We start from the raw sequence: 22,565 nt of genomic DNA, 5'->3' as shown, positions 1-22,565 counted from the left end.
CCGCTATCCTCAAGAGCTCTATCTAGCTCTCTCTTTAATGCATTCAGAGAATTGGCCTCCACTGCCTTCTGAGGCAGAGAATTCCACAGATTTACAACTCTCTGACTGAAAAAGTTTTTCCTCATCTCAGTTCTAAATGGCCTACCCCTTATTCTTAAACTGTGGCCCCTTGTTCTGGACTCCCCCAACATTGGGAACATGTTTCCTGCCTCTAACGTGTCCAACCCCTCAATAATCTTATACGTTTCGATAAGATCTCCTCTCATCCTTATAAATTCCAGTGTGTACAAGCCTAGTCGATCCAGTCTTTCAACATACGACAGTCCCGCCATTCCGGGAATTAACCTAGTAAACCTATGCTGCACGCCCTCAATAGCAAGAATATCCTTCCTCAAATTTGGAGACCAAAACTGCACACAGTACTCCAGGTTGTGAATGGGTGACATTTTGCCTCTCTCCAGAGATGCTACCTGCGCTGAGTTACTCCAGCATTTTGTGTCTATCTTCGGTGTAAACCAGCATCTGCAGTTCCTTCCTGTACAAATCTTTCTTTGATCTCACTCGGGGTGATGATGGAACAGTAAACCTTGCCTGAATGACTCTTGGCTGCAGAGAGGAGGATTCATCCGACATCACATCAACAAATAGCTATCCAGAGGCACTTCTGGTAAGCGTGACTGTGGTCAAGGGACTGTCAAGAATTGCCTGTAAGTGAGTAGGTATTCTAATTACAATCTAGCTGTCTGGGCAGGGATAGGCATTGATGGTTGGGGAGGGGGAAGAGAGCACAGAGATGGTGGATAGTAAATGACTCTTAGAAACAAACAATATGGTTTGCACAGATGGAAAGGGAAAACATTGCAAGCTTCAAGAGACTCATCCTTAATCCTTTCCCATAACACTGCGCTCAGCAGGCCTGTCATTCATCCTGCAAATATTTTGATGCACAAAAAAGTAGGTCTCGCCAGTTTAAAGTAGAAGATAACTTGCCATTTTTTTCTGATTAAGAAACCTCTTCAGCCCATTATTTTGTCACAGGCATCCAGAAAATTGAACCTTCAATCTTCTCGATACAACAACAGCTTCTGTGTAAGTAATAGCATTGAAGTGGAAAACATCTGAATCGTTTCAATTGAGCATACATCAAGCAGAAATGTATATTAAGCCACGTAAATAGATCTGGAACATATCAACCATCCCTGCAAGAAGTAGCGTGTTATGAGGGAAGAAAAATTACAGTGGGTGTGAGAGTGAGGAGTGTGAGAGTGAGGAGTGAGTAGTGAGTGAGTGAGTGAGTGAGTATAAGAGTGTGCCTGCGTATCGACATTCAAGTCCCGACTCAAGAAGATAACTTAAAGTCAATTCAAGTTCATAAGAAAATAACTTAAAGTTCATTGACACCTCAAGGTGTCAGAGGTTATGGGGTGAAGGCAGGAGAATGATGTTAGGAGGGAGAGATAGATCAGCCATGATTGAATGGCAGAGTAGACTGGTTGGGCCAATTGGCCTAATTCTACTCCCAACCCTTATGACCTTAAGTTCCAAACAGCTGAAGGATGTACCACTGGCAGAAGGATGAACACTATCTGAGTTGAACATTCTTGCTATTGAGGGCGTGCAGCGTAGGTTCACTAGGTTAATTCCCGGAATGGCGGGACTGTCGTATGTTGAAAGACTGGAGCGACTGGGCTTGTATACACTGGAATTTAGAAGGATGAGAGGGGATCTTATTGAAACATATTAGATTATTAAGGGATTGGACACGCTAGAGGCAGGGAACATGTTCCCAATGTTGGGGGAGTCCAAAACCAGGGGTCACAGTTTAAGAATAAGGGGTAGGCCATTTAGAAGGGAGATGAGAAAAAACGTTTCCACTCAGAGAGTTGTAAATCTGTGGAATTCTCTGTCTCAGAGGCAGTGGAGGCCAATTCTCTGAATGCTTTCAAGAGAGAGTTAGATAGAGCTCTTAATGATAGCGGAGTCAGGGGGTATAGGGAGAAGGCAGGAATAGGGTACTGATTGTGGATGATCAGCCATGATCACATTGAATGGCGGTGCTGGCTCGAAGGGCCGAATGGCCTACTCCTGCACCTATTGTCTATTGTCTATTGAAGGAACATGAATAACTTCAGAGACGGTACCTTAGCAGGCAGACACGGTTTTAGTTTTCATTTCAACCGAAGGATAACACCTTTGACAATGTGGCACTCTCTTGGTGCTGCCCTGGAATGCCAGCCAATATTCACTGACGGTCTTGTGTTGGGCTAAAAACCTGCATATTTCTAACTTGCACCCGAGAGTGGCGTGGTACTAACTGACCTAAAACTGACTTGAATGGGATGGGATATAAATTTGACCCAGGGAACCAAATGTATGAATATCAAATATTTATTAAAGCAGGAAAAGAAAAAAACAGAGATTAATGTACCAGTTTCACAGAAAATAATGAAGACTGATGATAACTTTTTCATTATGTATGAGCTCAAATCTGGTTCTGACCCAGATGTAGCAAGACGACCTCTTCTGTTGTCCAAGTATTTGATGTAATGCAAAGACCTGACATTGCAAGGACATGGACTTGGAGGCTGTCCAGGCGGCACGGTGGCGCAGCGGGAAAGTTGCCGCCTTACGGCGTCAGAGAGTCAGTGGATATATTTAGGGCAGAGATAGATAGATTCTTGATTACAGCAGTTGTCAGAGGTTATGGGGAGAAGGCAGGAGAATGGGGTTAGGATGAAGAGATAGGTCAGCCATGATTGAATGGCGGAGTAGACTTGATGAGCAGCCGAATAGCCTAATTCTACTCCTATTCATTACGATCTTATGATCTAAACGTTATTCCCTTATCGTGTATCTATACACTGTAAATGGCTCGATTGTAATCATGTATTGTCTTTGCGCTGACAGGTTAGCACGCAACAAACCCTTTTCGCTGTACCTCGGTACACGTGACAATAAACTAAACTGAACTGATCATATTTTAAAATTCTATGGCACATTTACAAGAAAGAGCAGGTTGGGCTTATAGGACTTGGTATTACAATCCCTACTGTAATCGGCACCTTCTTAATCTATTGAGTGGGGGTAGGGGTAAAGACTTCATTGGGGTCATCAGGTGGTACCCTCCTTCCTTGGTGTTTCGTTGATAGGCCCACGACACCTCCAGAGGGCTCATCAGCGATACCTGGCGTCCCAGGTGCGCTCCCCTCCGTTTCTACCCCTCTTGCTGGTCATTTTGCAGCCCAGTTGGAGTCTTTCCTCTTCAGCCACAGCCAGTTGCTGCTTCACTCGGCAGCCACTGACAGCGACCTGACGGCTTGCCGGAAGGCCTGTCCTCGGACACCCATTCCCTTCAGGAGTCTGGTTGTTGACATGGCTACAAACCCTCTACAACCAACCTCTACAGGGAGCACCTGGGCACGCCAGCCGCGTTGTTTTGCCTCGGCTGCTAAGTCTGAATACTTCAGGCATTTTCGTTCATGCGCTTCACCAATTGCAGCCTCCCAAGGCACAGTTAACTCCACGATGTACAGGGACCTCTGTGAGGTTGACCACAAGATCAGGTCCGGCCTGAGATTAGTTGTGATGATCTCTGGTGGAAATATGAGCTTCTGATCTAGGTCAGCCTGCATTTTCCAGTCCCGGGCAGTGTCCAGGAGGGGCGGTTCCTTTCTTGCAACTGGCTTCTCTGGAAGTTGGCCTGCTCTTACAAAATGGGTGGTTTTAAAGAAGAATTTCCTGTTCCAGTGCCAATATTATCCCTTAATCAACATATATTGGTGAGTGAGTCATATGTGTCAGAAAAGACAGAGCAGTGGTAAGTAGTAGGCAGATTTCAATTTTTTGGCAAGGATTCCTCCCACTCAGTTTTTTTCACATAAGCACATACAGGTCCTCCTCGGGTTACAATAGGCTTCCCGACCAAATAACTGTTTGCATGGTAGATATTGCTTTACTGACGTACAATGTGAAGAATAGAACACGGTATTCCATGTACAAAAGACATTGTATTGGACATATTTTCTTCCGGTGATATAGTCAGCCTTTTAGCATTAGCATTTCCTAGAATATGACAGCAACTGTACTTGAAACAAAGATTGACACAAAACGCTGGAGTAACTCAGCGGGACAGGCAGCATCTCTGGAGAGAAGGAATGGGTGACGTTTCGGGTCGAGACCCTTCTTCAGACTGGAAACAAAGATATCAGATTGGCTATAACATGCGTTGGGATATCCTAAGATCATGAAAGGCCTTAAACAAAAATCATAATTTTCACTTTCCTTTCATAATTTATAACACTTATCACCAGTTGGTGTATGGGCACATCCTTGTTCCCACAGAAAGGCTGTGAAGTGAAGTACATTCATGTCACGGGCATGAGCATTAAATCACTGTTTGGGCTGCGCTTTGTTCTATGCATTCATTTTATATCCATCTTCAGCTTTCCCTTTTCTCTTCAAGGTGTTATTATTGATTAAAGCTTTGTGAAGGCTCGCCTATTGAAAATGTTAAATAATCAGAATTAGGTTTAGCAATAAATACCTCAGGCAGAAACAAATTCAAGTCATTCTTTTGAAATGATTCTGGAAGTGGTTTGAGATTGGTTTAACAAATGAGTTCAGCGTAGGAGTGCAGAAAGAGAGAAATCAATGTCAGCCTTCTTTTGATGCCTTTTGACTGCAGTACTTGTGGCAGAATTGATCTGAATTCCTTCAGATGTCCCTTGAAACATCTATATTGACATTGGCCTTTCATTCTTCAAGATAAATGAGATAATCAAAGTACAACGAAATTCGGAGTCACTGAATAGTTATCAATGTGGGGTAAGATCGGGAACATTTGAACAGTCTCCATTGGTTCTCAATGGCCATCAACCCACAGCCCATGTCATTGAACCTCACTGAAACTGCCCACTGGGCATTTTGTGCAGGAAATGAACGATACCCATCAGATACTGTGCAAGCTGAATTTCCAAGAATGGTGCTAAATTTCTAAGAATGGCATTCTGGATCTGAACTGACTGTGCCTCGTTCAGTGGGCATGTATTGGAAATACATTTCATCTCCAGCGCAGATCATTTTTTGATTATTAAATAAAGGTTGTCAGTGTTTGCTGCCTAATGCTTCCCTGGATTATTACTTTTCAAGGAGAACAGATACAAATTATGATGTGATAAAACCTGAAATTCTTCCTTCAGTTTTATATGGCCACTGTTTCCTCTTTTACATACAAGGTACCCCAATGTCTTAATTAGATCCTAGCACGTGACTCCCTGAATGAGTTATTTTTTTCATTTAAACAATCCAAACTCCGTGATTAGATTCCAGCCTACAGCTCACAACTTGGTGCCCATTATATACAGATTCGATATTCAGCACCTAATTTCTTTGATTAAATTCTAGCCCCAAACGCATTCCTGGGTGCCATTTATTCCATATATAAACCCTCGTTAAACTGTGGCCTGTAACTCAATGTTGATTTACTGTTACTCTGTACAGAAATCACTTGAATCTCTCAATTAGATTACACTCCCAGATCTCAGTTATTCTATACATGAATGTTAGATTGTTACCACTAACTCCCATTCTATATTTAAACCATCTAAACCCCTTGATTGGATTTTAGCCTCTTTCTGTCTCCCGGGTGTCCATTATTCCATAAATAAGCCACGATTGCTTCGAACTTCAAAAATCTGATGAAATTTTAACATCTCAGCAGCATCACCAAACAGCTTTGGAGGATTTCAGGTTTAGGGAAAGGCCGTTGAAATGCTCTTTTGAAATTAATTTTTTATTATTGATTCCTAATTTTGGAAATAACTCTTTTTTGTAGTGGTTGGAGGAAGGATAAAAATGACATGCCACTCATCAAAACAACATCATGCTCACAGCGGCTGTGTGAAAAATTCATTGCTTTGATTGATAAGATCTACTTGAATAATCAGAATGAGCAATCGTGGCACATGTCGAGATTTGTGATCAAAAATGGGAGTTCTGTACCGCCCAGCCTGGCTCCGGCAGAAAGTATTAAATATTAAAATTGCAAGTACTCTCAATTTGTGCTTGAATTGCAGACCTGTCAAGCTGCATGCTTCTGGCACCAATCGCTTGTTTCTCTATAACTTCTTGTGTGAATTTTGTGCTCTTCAAGGTTAGTAGCCGTGTTAATACTCACAAGTGGAATACCTTCCATCGTCAGCATCAAGCATTTCAAGGTTGGGGATAGAATAAATCTCCTTCCTTCCTGCTGCATTGAACTTTCTCAGGACAGGTAGAACAAGGGTAACATGTAGAGTGAAGCTTCTATACATCCAAAAATAAATCCAGGGCACGTACAGTAGTGATTAGATGCAGAATGAAGCTCCATTCATACGCGACTGTCAAACGCTCCCTGGGTAGATGTGTTACAAGTTAGATACAGAATGAAGATCTACTGTGAGTTCTCACAGTTGTGGCTCAGAAAGCCATCCCTCTTTGCACTGCTCCTAAGCATCTTACTAGTAAATATTAAGACAGAATGCAAATGGTAGATCAGAAACACAGGTTGAAAACACCGAGACACATGAAAAAGGAAGACGTGATTTGCTCTCCTGCGACACTTCATGACACACAAGGTATTTCCAGGCTATAAAATATTCTCGGAGAACAGTCACTTTCGTAATGTTGAAAAGACAACAAACAAAATGAAACATGCATTAAGACACATGGTAATGTATCAGCATTCCGGGTCATTTCTCCCAGACAATGATCATCGACAGCAAGACAGAATTTAACAATCTAATTTTGGGCATTCAACACCAATCCCATCGTCAAGATTTGAGCAGTCGCCACTGGCTAATTCTCAGCCAGACCAGCCACATAATTGTCGCGACTACAGGTGCAGGCCATACACTCGCCATCCTGCAATGAATGGCTAATTTTCTGAGGTCTTTTTACAATCTACAAAACAGAAATCAGTACCGTGATGGACTGGGTAACTGCAGGTTCAGCAACTAAAGACGCTCAACTTCAACTGAGACACAATAACTTAGTTTAGTTTAGTTTAGAGATACAGCGTAGAAACGGGCCCTTCAGCCCACCGCGTCCACGCCGACCAGCGATCCCTGCCAATTTACACATTCCTACACACACTAGGAATGATTTACATTTATACCAAGCTAATTAACCTACAAACCTGCACGTCTTTGGAGTGTAGCAGGAAACCGAAGATTAACGCAATGGAAAGGAAGGACATTAGCTCGGAGGATGTGGAATCGATATGGGTAGAGCTGCGAAACACTAAGGGGCAGGAAATGCTAGTGGGAGTTGTGTACAGGCCACCTAACAGCAGTAGTGAGGTTGGGGATGGCATCAAGCAGGAAATTAGAAATGCATGCACCAAAGGTGCAGCAGTTATAATGGGTGACTTCAATCTACATATAGATTGGGTGAACCAAACTGGCAGAGGTGCTGAGGAAGAGGATTTCTTGGAATGTTTGCGAGATGGTTTTCAAAACCAACATGTCGAGGAACCAACGAGAGAGCAGGCCATTCTAGACTGGGTATTGAGTAATGAGGAAGGGTTAGTTAGCAGTCTTGTTGTGCGAGGCCCCTTGGGCAAGAGTGATCATAATATGGTGGAGTTCTTCATTAGGATGGAGAGTGACAAAGTCAATACAGAAACAAGTGTTCTGAACTTAAAGAAAGGTAACTTTGAGGGTATGAGGCATGAATTGTCCAAGATAGACTGGCAATTGATGCTGAAAGGGTTGACGGTGGACATGCAATGGAAGGCATTTAAAGGTCGCATGGATGAACTACAACAAGTGTTCATCCCAGTTTGGCAAAAGAACAAACCAGGAAAGGTAGTGCATCCGTGGCTAACAAGGGAAATCAAGGATAGTATTAAAACAAAAGATGAAGCATACAGATTAACCAGAAAAAGTAGCATACCAGAGGACTGGGGGAAATTCAGAGTCCAGCAGAGGAGGACAAAGGGCTTAATTAGGAAAGGGGAAATAGATTATGAGGGGAAAACTGGCAAGGAACATAAAAACTGACTGCAAAAGCTTTTATAGATATGTGAAGAGAAAAAGATTAGTTAAGACAAATGTAGGTCCCTTGCAGTCGGAAACAGGTGAATTGATCATAGGGAACAAAGAGATGGCAGACCAATTGAACAAATACTTTGGTTCTGTCTTCACTAAGGAAGACATAAACCGTCTGCCGGAAATAGCGGGGGACCGGGGGTCTAATGAGATGGAGGAACTGAGGGAAATCCAGGTTAGTCGGGAAGTGGTGTTAGGTAAATTAAATGGATTAAAGGCAGATAAATCCCCAGGGCCAGATAGGCTGCATCCCAGAGTGCTTAAGGAAGTAGCCTCAGAAATAGTGGATGCATTAGTGATAATTTTTCAAAACTCCTTAGATTCTGGAGTAGTTCCTGAGGACTGGAGGGTAGCTAATGTAACCCCACTTTTTAAAAAGGGAGGGAGAGAGAAAACGGAGAATTATAGACCAGTTAGCCTAACATCGGTAGTGGGGAAAATGCTAGAGTCAGTTATTAAAGATGTGATAGCATCACATTTGGAAAGTGGTGAAATCATCGGACAAAGTCAGCATGGATTTACAAAAGGCAAATCATGTCTGACGAATCTTATAGAATTTTTCGAGGATGTAACTAGTAGAGTGGATAAGGGAGAACCAGTCGATGTGTTATATCTGGACTTTCAGAAGGCCTTCGACAAGGTCCCACATAAGAAATTGGTGTACAAACTTAAAGCACACGGTATTGAGGGTTCAGTGTTAAGGTGGATAGAAAATTGGTTGGCGGACAGGAAGCAAAGAGTAGGAATAAACGGGTCCTTTTCGGAATGGCAGGCAGTGACTAGTGGGGTATCGCAAGGCTCAGTGCTGGGACCCCAGTTATTTACAGTGTATATTAATGATTTGGACGAGGGAATTGAATGCAACATCTCTAAGTTTGCGGATGACACGACGCTGGGTGGCAGTGTTAGCTGCGAGGAGGATGCTAGGAGGCTGCAGAGTGACTTGGATAGATTAGGCGAGTGGGCAAATGCATGGCAGATGCAATATAATGTGGATAAATGTGAGGTTATCCACTTTGGCGGCAAGAACCGGAAAGCAGAGTATTACTTGAATGGTGAACGATTAGGAGAAGGGGAGATGCAACGTGACCTGGGTGTCATGGTGCACCAGTCATTGAAAGCAAGCGTGCAGGTGCAGCAGGCAGTGAAGAAAGTGAATGGTATGCTGGCATTCATAGCAAGAGGATTTGAGTTTAGGAGCAGGGAGGTTCTACTGCAGTTGTACAGGGCCTTGGTGAGACCGCACCTGGAGTATTGTGTGCAGTTTTGGTCTCCTAATCTGAGGAAAGACGTTCTTGCCTTAGAGGGAGTACAGAGAAGGTTCACTAGATTGATCCCTGGGATGGCGGGACTTTCATATGAAGAAAGACTGGATAGACTAGGCTTGTACTCGCTGGAATTTAGAAGACTGAGGGGGGATCTTATAGAAACATATAAAATTCTTAAGGGGTTGGAGAGGCTAGATGCGGGAAGATTGTTCCCGATGTTGGGGAAGTCCAGAACCAGGGGTCACAGCTTAAGGATAAGGGGGAAGTCTTTTAGGACCGAGATGAGAAAACATTTCTTCACACAGAGAGTGGTGAGTCTGTGGAATTCTCTGCCACAGAAGGTAGTTGAGGCCAGTTCATTGGCTATATTTAAGAGGGAGTTAGATGTGGCCCTTTTTGCTAAAGGGATCAGGGGGTATGGAGAGAAGGCAGGTATGGGTTACTGAGCTGGATGATCAGCCATGATCATATTGAATGGCCTACTCCTGCACCTATTTTCTATGTTTCTATGTTTCTATCCTGGAGAAACCCCACGCAGTACACAGGGAGAACGTACAAACTACGTACAAACAGCACCCGTAGTCAGGATCGAACCCGGGTCTCTGGTGCTGTAAGTCAACAACTCTACTGCTGCTCCACCATGCCGCCCAGAGTATTGGATTGGCAGTTCATCTAAAATAAACTTCCGCAAGCTGAACTCTGTTTCACCTACCTCGCTCTCATCCTCCCTCTCTGAAATAATGTCCGACTCTCCCTTCGTTGACCTCCACAGCCCCTCTGACCTCACTGACTACTACAACCGCACTCTCTCCTCCTGCCTCGACCAGCTTGCACCTATAAAAACCAAAACAGTTTCCTTCACCCACTCTGCTCCCTGGTTTACCCCTGAACTCCGCGTGATGAAAACTCATGCCCGCCAACTTGAAAGACTCCGCAACAAAACAGGTCTCACAATTCACTCCCAAGCCTACAAAGATCACATACAGCACTATAAAGATGCCCTCTCCCGTGCCCACTCCACCTACTACTCTCAAATAATTCACTCTGGCTCCGGAAACCCCAAAACACTCTTCTCTACAATAAACAAACTCCTCAGCCCCCTGGACACCATCTCCCAATCATTCACAGTTGACAAATGCACCACTTTCCTTTCATTCTTCCAAAGCAAAATAGACAACATCTACAGCTCCTTAACCACCAACGCACCTGCTCCCCCTCAAACCACCTGCTCCGCCTTATCCTGTCAACCCCTGTCTCAGTTCTCCCCAGTCTCCACCACCGACCTCTCTGACCTCTTCACAGGAATAAAAACTGCCACCTGCTCTCTGGACCCCATCCCCTCCAGCTTTGTCAAGGCCTGCCTTCCTGCTCTCTCTCCACTTATCACTGCAACAATAAACCCCTCCCTGTCCACTGGCATCGTCCCGCCATCCCTCAAAATCGCTGCTGTCACCCCCATTCTGAAAAAACCTGGTCTAAACCGTGACACCCCAAACAACTTCAGACCAATCTCCAACCTACCCTTTCTGTCCAAAGTTTTGGAACGTGCTGTAGCTTCCCAACTCAAATACCACCTCTCTACCAATAACCTGTATGAAACTTTCCAATCCGGATTCCGCTCAAACCACTGTACTGAAACTGCGCTCCTCAAAATCACAAACGACATTCTCCTCTCCTCCGACGCTGGCAACCTCAACATCCTCATCCTACTTGACCTCAGCGCCGCCTTTGACACCATAAATCACTCCATTCTCGTCACCCGACTTGAAACCTCCCTTAACATCACCGGCACAGCCCTATCCTGGTTCAAATCTTACCTCTCTGACAGACACCAGTTCATCTCCATTAACAACTGTAAATCCCCCACCGCTCCCCTCCCCCAAGGTGTCCCCAAAGGCTCAGTCCTTGGCCCCCTCCTCTTCATCCTCTACCTGTTCCCCCTTGGTCAATTAATCCGCCGTCATGGTCTCAACTTCCACTGCTTCGCCGATGATATCCAGCTCCTCATCTCCACCAAGTCAATCTCCCCCACCACACACTCTACACTGACAAACTGCATTACTGAAATAAAATCTTGGCTTCAATCAAACTTCCTCAAACTCAATTGCAACAAATCTGAAATCATCATCATTGGTCCAAAAACGCTCACCAAATCCACCCAAAACTTCATCCTCAACATTGATGGTCTCCCAGTATCCACCTCACCTCACATCCGGAATCTTGGAATCATCCTTGATCAAACCCTCTCCTTCGACAAACACATCAAACACATCACAAAGACAGCCTTCTTCCACCTCAAAAACATTGCCCGTCTCCGTCCATCCCTCTCCTCCACAGCTGCAGAAACCCTCATCCACGCCTTCATCACCTCCCGTCTGGACTACTGCAACAGCCTCCTCTATGGCGCACCCTCATAAATCATCAATAAACTTCAATACATTCAAAACTCCGCTGCCCGTCTACTCACACACACCTCGATCCGTGACCATATCACCCCCGTCCTTTATAAACTCCACTGGCTCCCCATCCCCCAGAGAATCCAGTACAGAATCCTCCTCATAACCTACAAAGCCCTCCATAACCTGGCCCCATCCTACCTGACCGACCTCCTCCACAGGCACACTCCCACTTGCGCCCTCCGCTCTGCCGCTGCCAATCTCCAATCCCCCCACATCCGGACGAAACTCAGATCCTGGGGGGACAGGGCTTTCTCCATCGCTGCTCCCACCCTATGGAACTCACTACCCCAAACCGTTAGAGACTCCTCCACACTCACCACATTCAAAACATCGCTGAAGTCTCACCTGTTCAGTACTGCCTTCAACCACTCAAGGTCACCTCACCTTCTGTCTCCTTTCTCTGTTCATTTATTTATTTACTTATTTATCTATTTATTCATTTCCCTATGTTCTCAAAATCTGTGTAAAGCGTCTTTGAGTATATGAAAAGCGCTATATAAATAAAATGCATTATTATTATTATTATTATTATCCACCATCTTGAATATTTATGCCTTCATCCTCAGTGAACAGTTGCTGCAATGTTTATCAGCTACAACATACTATGCAGCAGCTCACTAAGGCTACTCTGCCAGCACCTTCCAAACCCCGTAGACTTTACCACCAATCAAGGCAAGACAGCAAGCAACTGCAATTTCCTCTTCAATTGTCACACTGCCCTGACTTTGAAACACATTACTTCACCTCATCCCTTCATCTGTATCCCAAAACCCTTACCCTATGTTACTGTGACATGTGAACTTGGGATAGGCAATAAATGTCAATGACCCCCACAAAACAAAGACACCAGGGAGAAATTCTGAAGAAGGTGTCTCGACCCGAAATGTCACCTATTCCTTTTCCCCAGAGATGATGTCTGACCCGCTGAGTTAATCCAGCTTTTTGTGTCTATCTTCGGTTTAAACCAGCATCTGCAGTTCCTTCCTGCAGAAATTCACTTTTGTTCTTTTAAGTAGTAAAATTAGATCATTTTTCTCCTTTTTGAGAGGGAAGGGATTCTTTATCTCATGCAAGATACCACCTCTGCTGCTGCAAACAATTCCTCACAATTGTACTAAGTGTATCGGCCTTGTTCTAATGCTCAGCTTTCTTGCCTTCTTGCTTCCGTTGCTTGTTCGGAAATTCTCCACTGAAACATTAGATCTTCCCCCAATTAACTTATTCATTTCGAGACTAAAAGAGCCCTGATGAAAATGCAACATTTTTTTTGCATTATGCTAATACACGATAAATTTGATGGACAGGCTGGCAGTGTTTTGAATTGGTAATAAAAGTATGAGTAACTTGAGACCTCACCAGAGCATCTATCACTTCAGTAATTGTCATCTTAATGAAAGTATTCTTGGTAGAAGCCAAATGGGAATGTTTTAAATAACATCCAGATTTTTTTTATGCCTCCTAATGTGTTATCACACCATGACAGTAACAGAATGTGCCTTTTTTTTAAATATGACATATGTCACAAGATGTTATGCTGTGATATGACATAATGTGGCAGCAGAAACATGATCACCATGTGCTTCTTTTTACTTCTAACCCAAGCCTGCTAAAATTATTAAAATAACTAAACATGGAATAGAAATGGTCAAAGAGTATATAGTAAAACAGAGTGAAGCAACACAAAAAAACTTGTCGAGCACCTTTGTGAGATGCAGCTGATCCATTTAATCCCATTGGTCGAACTTGGCAACAGGAAGGTGGTTCCTTCTGTGTTTAGCTGGGGACTGCCATGATTTAAACTAGGGCATAAAGGCACTGGTTTAGTTTGGTTTATAGATACAGCGCGGAAACCGGCCCTTCGGTCCACCGAGTCCGAGCCGACTAGCGATCCCCGCACATTAACACTATCCTACACACACTAGGGACAATTTACAATTTTACCAAGGCAAATTAACCTACAAACCTGTATGTCTTTGGAGTGTGGGAGGAAACCGGAGATCCTGGAGAAAACACGCACAGATCACAGGGGGAACGTACAAACTCCGTACGGACAGCACCCGTAGTCAGGATCGAACCCGGGTTTCTGACGCTGTGAGTCAGCACCTCTACCGCTGCGTACATTGATGTTGGATAGTTGGCTGATCTTGCCTGTAGAGGAATCTGCTTTCCTGCAATTCGCCCCAGTGCCCTTGAGAATGGAATACTAAATTCCTGGATTCCTGGAAGTAACACCCTTCACATCCGTTGTCCACTGATTTTTGCTTCAAAAAGATGATCCAAGTGTTGGAATGTCAGGGGTATGGGATTGGACTCATCCCGGTTATCCAATTGTTTGCACTCAATGTCCAGCCACACACATCTAGATTGACTGGGAGAAGTACTGTATCCTGGTCACCGATTGTAGAAACTGTCCACACGATTAATTAGTGTAGTAGAATAAATCCCCTCAACACTTCCCTTCCCTGATTAATTAGATTAAGATAATCCACTTTCACCATTCTTATTGTCTTTATTCTTTGGCAAACCTCCAAAATACGTAAATTAGTAGGAAGGAACTGCAGACACCGAAGACAGATACAAAATGCTGGAGTAACTCAGCGGGACAGGCAGCGTGTCAGGAGAGAAGGAATGGGTGACTTTTCAGGTCGAGACCCTTCTACTACGTAAATTAGTAGTTTAGTTGAAATCTTATCAAATTCTTTCATAAGTACTTAAATTGGTGCTATGTTGCTGAACAATCTGCAGAATGTTCAGGTACTATCTTTAAGTTAGTTTGGTGGGTATGAGAACCGTGGTTATACAATGCCCCAGATTCAGTAGTTCATGTTGTGCCAAGATGTACACACATGGCACCCTGGAGTATCTGAGTACTATTCACTGTCCCTGAGAGAGCAAAGAAAGAACAAAGTGTTCACTGTTCACTGAACACTTCAAAACCTCTGGAAATCCCAAAGCATTTATATCACTTTAAAATACTTTGAAGTATAGATAATAAAAATCAAAAGAACTGTAGATGCTGGAAATGTGAAATAAAAGCAGAAAATGCTGGAAATGCTCAGTGGTTCAGACAGCTTCTGTGGAACAAAAAACAGAATTAAAGTTTCAGACTGAAGACTCTTCATCAGAACAGAAATATAGTTAGTTTAGTTTAGTTTGGAGATACAGCACAGAAACAGGCCCTTCGGCCCACGAAGTCCACGCCGACCAACGATCCCCGCACACTAATACTATCCTACATGCACGAGGGACAATTAATAATTCACAAATTCAATTATACCAAGCCAATTAGCCTACAAACCTGTACGTCTTTGGAGTGTGGGAGGAACCTGGAGCTTTCCAGAGAAAACCCACACAGGTCATGGGGAGAACGTACAAACTCTGTGCAGACAGCACCCACAGTCAGTATCGCACCTGGGTCTCTGGTGCTGTAAGGCATCAACTCTACCGCTGTGATGTTGTGGCGCTGTGACGTTGTGACGTATAGCCATCAACAAGCAGTAAGATGATCTGCTGATCAGATTTAGTTGAGGGATAATATTGGCCAGAATACTGGGCAGAAATCCCCTGCTGCTCTTCGGGAATATTTTATATGCACCAGAGCTGCCAGGCAGGTCCCGATTTAATATCCTTGCCGAGAGACAGCGTCTCTAAAAGTCCAGTTCACCTTCAGTGCCACACAAGCACATGGAGTGGAGGCTTGGTCTTCATAAACATCTAGGTTAGACATATGACTATTATTTCCCAGTAGATCCATATGTGAGGCACTGTTCCTTGTAGATGCACGGTACCACTTAACACTGCGTCCTCGGACGGTGCCATTCTTTGAAATTACCCTGCTCCTCAATAATGAAATGATCTTGGCCTCCTCTGTGCTATCTTGGAACATGAAGTGACACCACTGGGTTTTGTCCAGAACTGTCAACGTGAAGAGAAATCTTTTCATTCAGCGACACACATGAATGTGGAATTGAAATGTTTATGGACATAGAACGGGAGTCGTTGATTGTGAATGAGAATATGTGTCAAAGCCTCGACACAACAATGCTGAATGCCCTCTAAACCTTAACAATTCAATTTAGGTATTGTGGTCATGAGAGTAACAATTGTATTCTCTTTGGTTTGAGGCAAGATTCAACCACGTAAGATAGACACCAATTGCTGGAGTCACTCAGTGGGGAAGGCAGCATCTCTGGAGAGAAGGAATAGGTGATGTTCTATGAGTGAATCTGAAGAAGGGTCTCGACCCGTAACGCCATCCATTCCTTCTCCCCAGAGATGCTGCCTGTCCCGCCAAATTACTCCGGCATTTTGTGTCTATCTTCGGTGTAAACCAGCATCTGCAGTTCCTTCCTACAGGATTCAACCAGGTGGTAAGTGCCTGCCCCATGGATGGTTTGACAATGTATAGGGAACAGAAACCAGCAGAAAAAGAGAAGCCATGGGTGAACTGCCACCCCAGGAGCATTTTCAATAGACAATAGACAATAGACAATAGGTGCAGGAGGAGGCCATTCGGCCCTTCGAGCCAGCACCGCCATTCAATGTGATCATGGCTGATCATTCTCAATCAGTACCCCGATCCTGCCTTCTCCCAATACCCCCTGACTCCGCTATCCTTAAGAGCTCTATCCAGCTCTCTCTTGAATGCATTCAGAGAATTGGCCTCCACTGCCTTCTGAGGCAGAGAATTCTTTCACACTTACTCTGCTAATCGTACAGGCTGTTAAACCTTGTTCATTACTAAACACCTCCTGCTGCTTTCCCCTTTAAAGAAAATATAATAAACATTAAATTCTTAACCAAATTAATTTGGCCCAGTTGCTTACCAAGAGGGGATTCAAATAAACGTAACATGAAAAATGAGTACTAGGAAAGGCTTGGGAGCCAGTGGACAGTGATTGATAGCAAATTAAAATCTGTCTTCATAGTCACTGGCTACAGTCTCCTCCTTGCTGCATGTGATTCGACACATTTGGATGGATGCTCATGGTTGACAGGTACCAATTCCAAGTTAAATCGTGCATCCATTAGACGGGCAGTTTTAACATCAAACAGTGATAGGAGCACGCAAATTGCTCGGAGGCATATCAGAAACAATTTCCACTTTCTATTTAATTCCATCTCGCTGACCTAATCCCTTGTAGCCCTAATTTCCTTCTCTGTGTCTCCCCCATCTTGATCCCTTATTCTCAAGTCTTACCCACTCGTGCTCCCAACGTTCAAATCCTACTCTCTTGTATGCTGTCATCTCCAATGAATCATTCGTAAATTATTCAGCCATTTGATTACTGAAAGCGTAATTGCATTTCTATCGTGCCTCTCGTGACCCCAGAATGTGGTAATATTTTACTGCCAATTGAGTGTTTTTGAGGTGTAAACACCGCTCTCAGGAAATATGCTCGGTTACCAACTTGTAAGTTCTCACATTAGCAAACAGGCAATAAGCGGGCAATCCAGTCATAAGGTCGTAATGAATAGGGGTAGAATTATGCCATTCGGCCCATCAACACTTTGTGTGTTTTTTTTGTTCTGTGTTGTACCCGAGTGTCCTTCTGACACATTTGGGAGTTTACATACAACGTTACAGTATTTGATTCCCAACAAGAGGACATAATTTGCAACAATGCAAATAGTATGGAAGACCCAACACCAAAGTCATAAGTTCATGTCACAGGAACAGAATTAGGCCATTTGGCCCATCAAGCCTACTCAAACACTAAATCATGGCTGATCTATCTTTCTCTCTCAACCCCATTCTCCTGCCTTCTCCGCAGAACTCCTGACACCTGTACAAATCAAGAATCTATCTATCTCTGCCTTAAAAATACCCATTGACTTAGCCTCCACAGCCAATGAATTCCACAGGTATTTATTCACAAAATGCTGGAGTAACTCAGCAGGTCAGGCAGCATCTCAGGAGAGAAGGAATGGGTGACGTTTCGGGTCGAGACCCTTCTTCAGACTGACGCTCAATGAATTCCACAGATTCACCACCCACCGACTAAAGAAATTCCTCCCCACCTCTTTCCTAAAGGAACGACCTTTAATTCTGAGGCTATGACCTCTGGCCCTAGACTATTCCACTCGTGGAAACATCCTCTCCACATCCGCTCTCTCCAGGCCTTTTCACCATTCGGGAAGCTTCAATGAGGGCCCCCTCATCCTACTAAACTCCAGCAAGTAGAGGCCCAGTGCTGTCAAACGCTCAATTCAGTGGGTCTCCCAACATCACCCACAGAGACTAAACATCAGCAACTGTGCAGGCTTTGCAACGTTGCTAACACTGGAGGATTGTTAATGTTAGCAGCGTGGAATCCCCAGCCTTACCAATAGTATGGGAATCCCGGACAGAGTCGCATTTCTAATTTTATTTATATTATTTATAGGATTCAAATAATATTAACTTGCAGGATTCTCAATATCAATAATAGTAGTGGATTCCCAACATTATTTATATCAGTGAAAATTCCCAATATTTCACAACTAAGATCGGATAATGCTCACGTCACAATATACATCCATGAAAAACCCGAAGAAGTGTCTGTCGAAAGTTCAAAGGATTGGGATTGAAGCAATAATTCTATGTCCCTCCCCGCCTTAAATTTAGCTCTTCTTTCTTAAAGACGCTAATGCCAGGCACTAGGTTACAGATATCGTCAGTGCAATCCAATTTGCAGCTGTCATTTCCAGTTCAATTATTTGAAGTCACTTTATACCCGTGCACTGTGAAATTCACTCACAATAACAGGAGGAACTTGCAGAGCCACAGTGGGAAAACTGGGCTTTTATTTCTGAAAGCAAAATACCTCAGCAAAGTAACCTTCTCGGCGTGTAATGTGTGCTTTAACAAAGGCCCGAGAGTGACCTGAGGAAAGCGTGGTGTGACACACAGACAGGTTACACACTGACAGCAATGAAAGATGCCCACTGATACGCTACACTGGGCAGTAATCATCTGCCTATTTTGACATTGACAGTGCCTAGACTCAAAGATATTATTCTTCATTCATATTGAATTATAGTTTCCATCATGGGCTGGATTTAAAGAGACAATGCCGTTATTATATAAACACTTTCTTCCATTTGTTTGCAAGTGTTTATCTTTTTTATCCGAGCTTGTTGACATTTTCTGGGAATAGATTCACAGTTGGCATCTGCACCAGCATCTCACTGCATAGTCATTTATCACATAGGTGGGATAGCATATGGGCTGTCTGACCTAGCTAGCAATTCTGAGGACTTGTTGATATGATGCAATGAAGTAGGATAGCAGGAGCACAGGCGATTGCATAGATCTGTTGGGATGAATAATTTAGTTTACTTTGGAGATACAGCGCGGAAACTGGCCCTTCGGCCCACCGAGTCCGCACCGACCAGCGATCCCCGCACACCAACGCTACCCTACACACACTCGGGACAATTTGCATTTATACCAAGCCAATTAACCTACAAACCTGTACATCTTTGGAGTGTGGGAGGAAACTGAAGATCTCGGAGAAAATCCACACAGGTCACGGGGAGAATGTACATACTCCGTACAGACAGCACCCGTAGTCAGGATCGAACCCAGGTCTCTGGCACTGTAAGGCAGTAGGCGTAAGGCAGTAGCCGTAAGGCTGCTCCACCATGCCGCCCACTATGTTCTAATTATATGCAATGTAATGTTTGTATTCCAAAATGGAGAATTGTGCAATTAAATTCAGCAATTCCTATAATACTTGAGTAAAATTGTACTTGATGCTGGCACGATACTAACAGATTTTTCAACTGGAGGTTGATTGAAAGATAGAGAAAAATACAGCAGATTTTTAGAATCTGAATGATCTAGGTAGCACAGAAATATTGCCGGTTGACAGAAAACTCTCTCTTGTTTTGTTTTGGCAGGGGATCTCAGGTTTTTACTGGGGTTTTAAAAGCAAGGTATTTTTATTTCCCAACAGATTTTCATGCTTAATGCTTTGATTTGTGAAATATTGGAGGTTTTTCAGTAAACCAATCTGAAGATGAAAGTCCTAAATTCAACAATAATTGTTCCATCAGGGCATGCACAGTGAGAGCCAGGGTAACAGCATCCCAGGGGTCATCAGTCTAGTTTATTGTTTATTGTCACGTGTACCGAGGTACAGTGAAAAGCTTTTGTTGCATGCTAACCACTCAGTGGAAAGACAATATATGATTGCAATCGAGCTATTCACAGTGTACACATACATGATAAGGGAATAACGTTTAGTGCATTACTTGTTGCACCCCTCTTTGCTACTGCTCCGTGCCTCCCCAATGTATTCAAGAAGAATAATCACTTCGAGAACGACGCAAAATGCTGGAGTAACTCAGCGGGTCAGGCAGAATCTCTGGAGATAAGGAATGGGTGACGTTTCGGGTTGAGACCCTTCATTAGGCATTCAGTCAGAATGACCTTTCACCAGACATCCACTTATTCCTTTTCTCCAGAGATGCTGCCTGACCCGCTGAGTTACTCCAGCATTTTGAACTATCCTCGGTGTAAACCAGCATCTGCAGTTCCTTCCTACACCATCATTTCTGTATGGTCCTGGAGATTACTGTGGATCACTACAATTAAGTAATTTCACAGAGAGGTGAAAAACACCTGAAAGCATAAATGTGACAGCATAGAGAACTGACCAAGAGAAAATTGAGTCCTGTTTTTTTATCTTTTTGTCTCCACAGTGTCTTTATGGTTGCTATGTCCACTCTTCCATTATCCCCACCTTCCACCGGCGGTGCTATTGGCTTCTTCAGGTAGGAGATGATTTGTTATTCTTTTCATGGCTATGAAAACTAACTCATTTTGTTGTTTGCCACTCGTTTTCTAGTGAGAACATGAGCACCTTGTTTATGGTATAAACATCTTGTTGCGACGTGTATAGAAATGGTTGATTAGACCAATCTGGGCTTGAAAGCTTCCTTTACACAGGTGGCGGAGCTGTAGGATGATGTAGCATTTATGGTTCTTGATTTTTTTAATGTTCTTTTCCTCTTTGCTTTGCTTCCTCCACTCTTTTCCTGCTTTGCTTCCTCCACTCTAGCTTCCTCATATGAGCCGAGCACTGTTTTTATGTGGCTTTGCCAAACCGGATGGTCCAATGCTTGCTGTTCCCAGCGTTGTGTGTCAATGTGCAAATTCTTCAGGGATATGCCAAGAGTCTTTGAATCCCTTTTTCTGCCCACCATGTGGACAGTATACAGCACCACAAGATAGGTTTTTGCTGTGTTTCTACCACTGTGGGCACACATTTCCAACGGAGCTCTTTGTTGGAGTTCCTTTGTAGTTGTCTATCACAGCAGTGGATCAGGCACACTTTGATGACTTTGCCTAATGAAAATATGTTTGTTCAGCTGCTTGTCAAATATATCTATTTGGTTCCTTGCCTTTTGTAATATTTCTCCAACGTGATGTTCCAGCCTAAAACATTAATTTAAAGTAACACAACTTGCTGGAATCGTGTTTTTTAGCATTATGTACCAAAGGTGCGCTGCTGCAGATTTCACAATAGTGGGACTGAAAATAAAATGAACAGATGAAAATAAGCAGGTGGTATTCAGTATAAATGGTAGTCGGCATGGGCATGTTGTGCCAAGCACTTGATTGTGTAACTCAGCAGGACAGGCAGCATCCCTGGAGACAAGGAATGGGTGACGTTTCGAGTCGAGACTCCTCTGAAGAAGGGTCTCGACCCGAAACGTCACCCATTCCTTCTCTCCAGAGATGCTGCCTGTCCCGCTGAGTTACTCCAGCATTTTGTGTCCACCTTTGATGCACATGTGAATTGGAAAGTGTTTTTTTTGGGAACAGAGATAGTTGGGTAGTGATGAGCTTTATTTTTCCCTGTGAGCTGTTCACTCTTCCCTCCACTTCTCTCCCCTCTTTTCCACCTATTTCTTCTCCTTTTTGCACTCCTATCCTTTCCACCTTTCTCCTGCTGTCCTCTGCTCACCGCTCGTACTTCTTCTCCTCTCCTTGCTCTCTTTGCCTTACCCTCCCCTCTGCTCTTTCATCTCCCCATTCAGCCATTTCCCCCAGTCACTGTGCCATGGTCTATTTCCTCACTGTGTGAGTGGGAAGTATCCCAGAGAACTGGATTTTAATGCCACAATCGCCTGCTGTATACAGGAATGAGTGGGCGGGATCGGGCATTTTAATTCTTTTCTGCCAGTCTTTTATCTGTTGAGAAAGCTGTGCAATAGGTACAGGCTGTGGGAGCCATTAAAGATTGTATCTCAGCAAGACCTCCAGGCTTTGTTCGAGGATAAAGGGGCTAGCCCACTCCTCAGGTCGCCCCGTGGTTCCCAGCCACATTGGCACGTTATATTTCTTTCAAATATTTTCTCAGTGCAGATCAATTCAGATGAACACAGCTAGTTATGATGAGGCCCTGTTGGCATGATCTGGATGGACATTATCAATAACAAAGACAACATAGAGCACAACAACAATAAAATAATGCACAGTGCCAACAAGGAAAGAAAATAAATAATGTAACTTGGGCAAATGGTCTCACAACAAAACCAGTACAAATAAATCAGCCCAGCACAGATGCATATTTAGCAGGCAGAAGCCACCCTGAAGACGATCGTGGTTATCACTTGCTATTGCTGGCCTAACTGCAAGGCCTGATATCCCAAAAATAGAGACAAAATGCTGGAGTAACAGGCAGCATCTCGTGAGAGAAGGAATGGGTGACGTTTCAGACTGTCGACTGAAACTTGTGGACTAAAATGTCTGTTTGACC

The 22,565-nt window shown here is 43.7% G+C and overlaps 1 protein-coding gene across 7 annotated transcripts in view; it reads left to right on the top strand.

Annotated features, from left to right (window-relative positions):
* The window catches only part of LOC144608148 (calmodulin-binding transcription activator 1-like), an 863,868-nt gene that overhangs the window by 585,019 nt on the left and 256,284 nt on the right, over positions 1–22,565 (top strand). For all 7 annotated transcript variants that reach the window (XM_078425569.1, XM_078425567.1, XM_078425568.1 and 4 more), the window contains one exon: positions 20,503–20,574. In XM_078425569.1, coding sequence (XP_078281695.1) covers positions 20,503–20,574 — 72 coding nt within the window. The remainder of the gene's footprint in view (positions 1–20,502; positions 20,575–22,565) is intronic.

Source organism: Rhinoraja longicauda, chromosome 30, assembly GCF_053455715.1.
Source record: "Rhinoraja longicauda isolate Sanriku21f chromosome 30, sRhiLon1.1, whole genome shotgun sequence".
NCBI classification, from domain to species: domain Eukaryota; kingdom Metazoa; phylum Chordata; class Chondrichthyes; order Rajiformes; family Arhynchobatidae; genus Rhinoraja; species Rhinoraja longicauda.
Note: the sequence above shows the minus strand (reverse complement) of the source record. Positions and strands in the feature narration are given on the sequence as shown.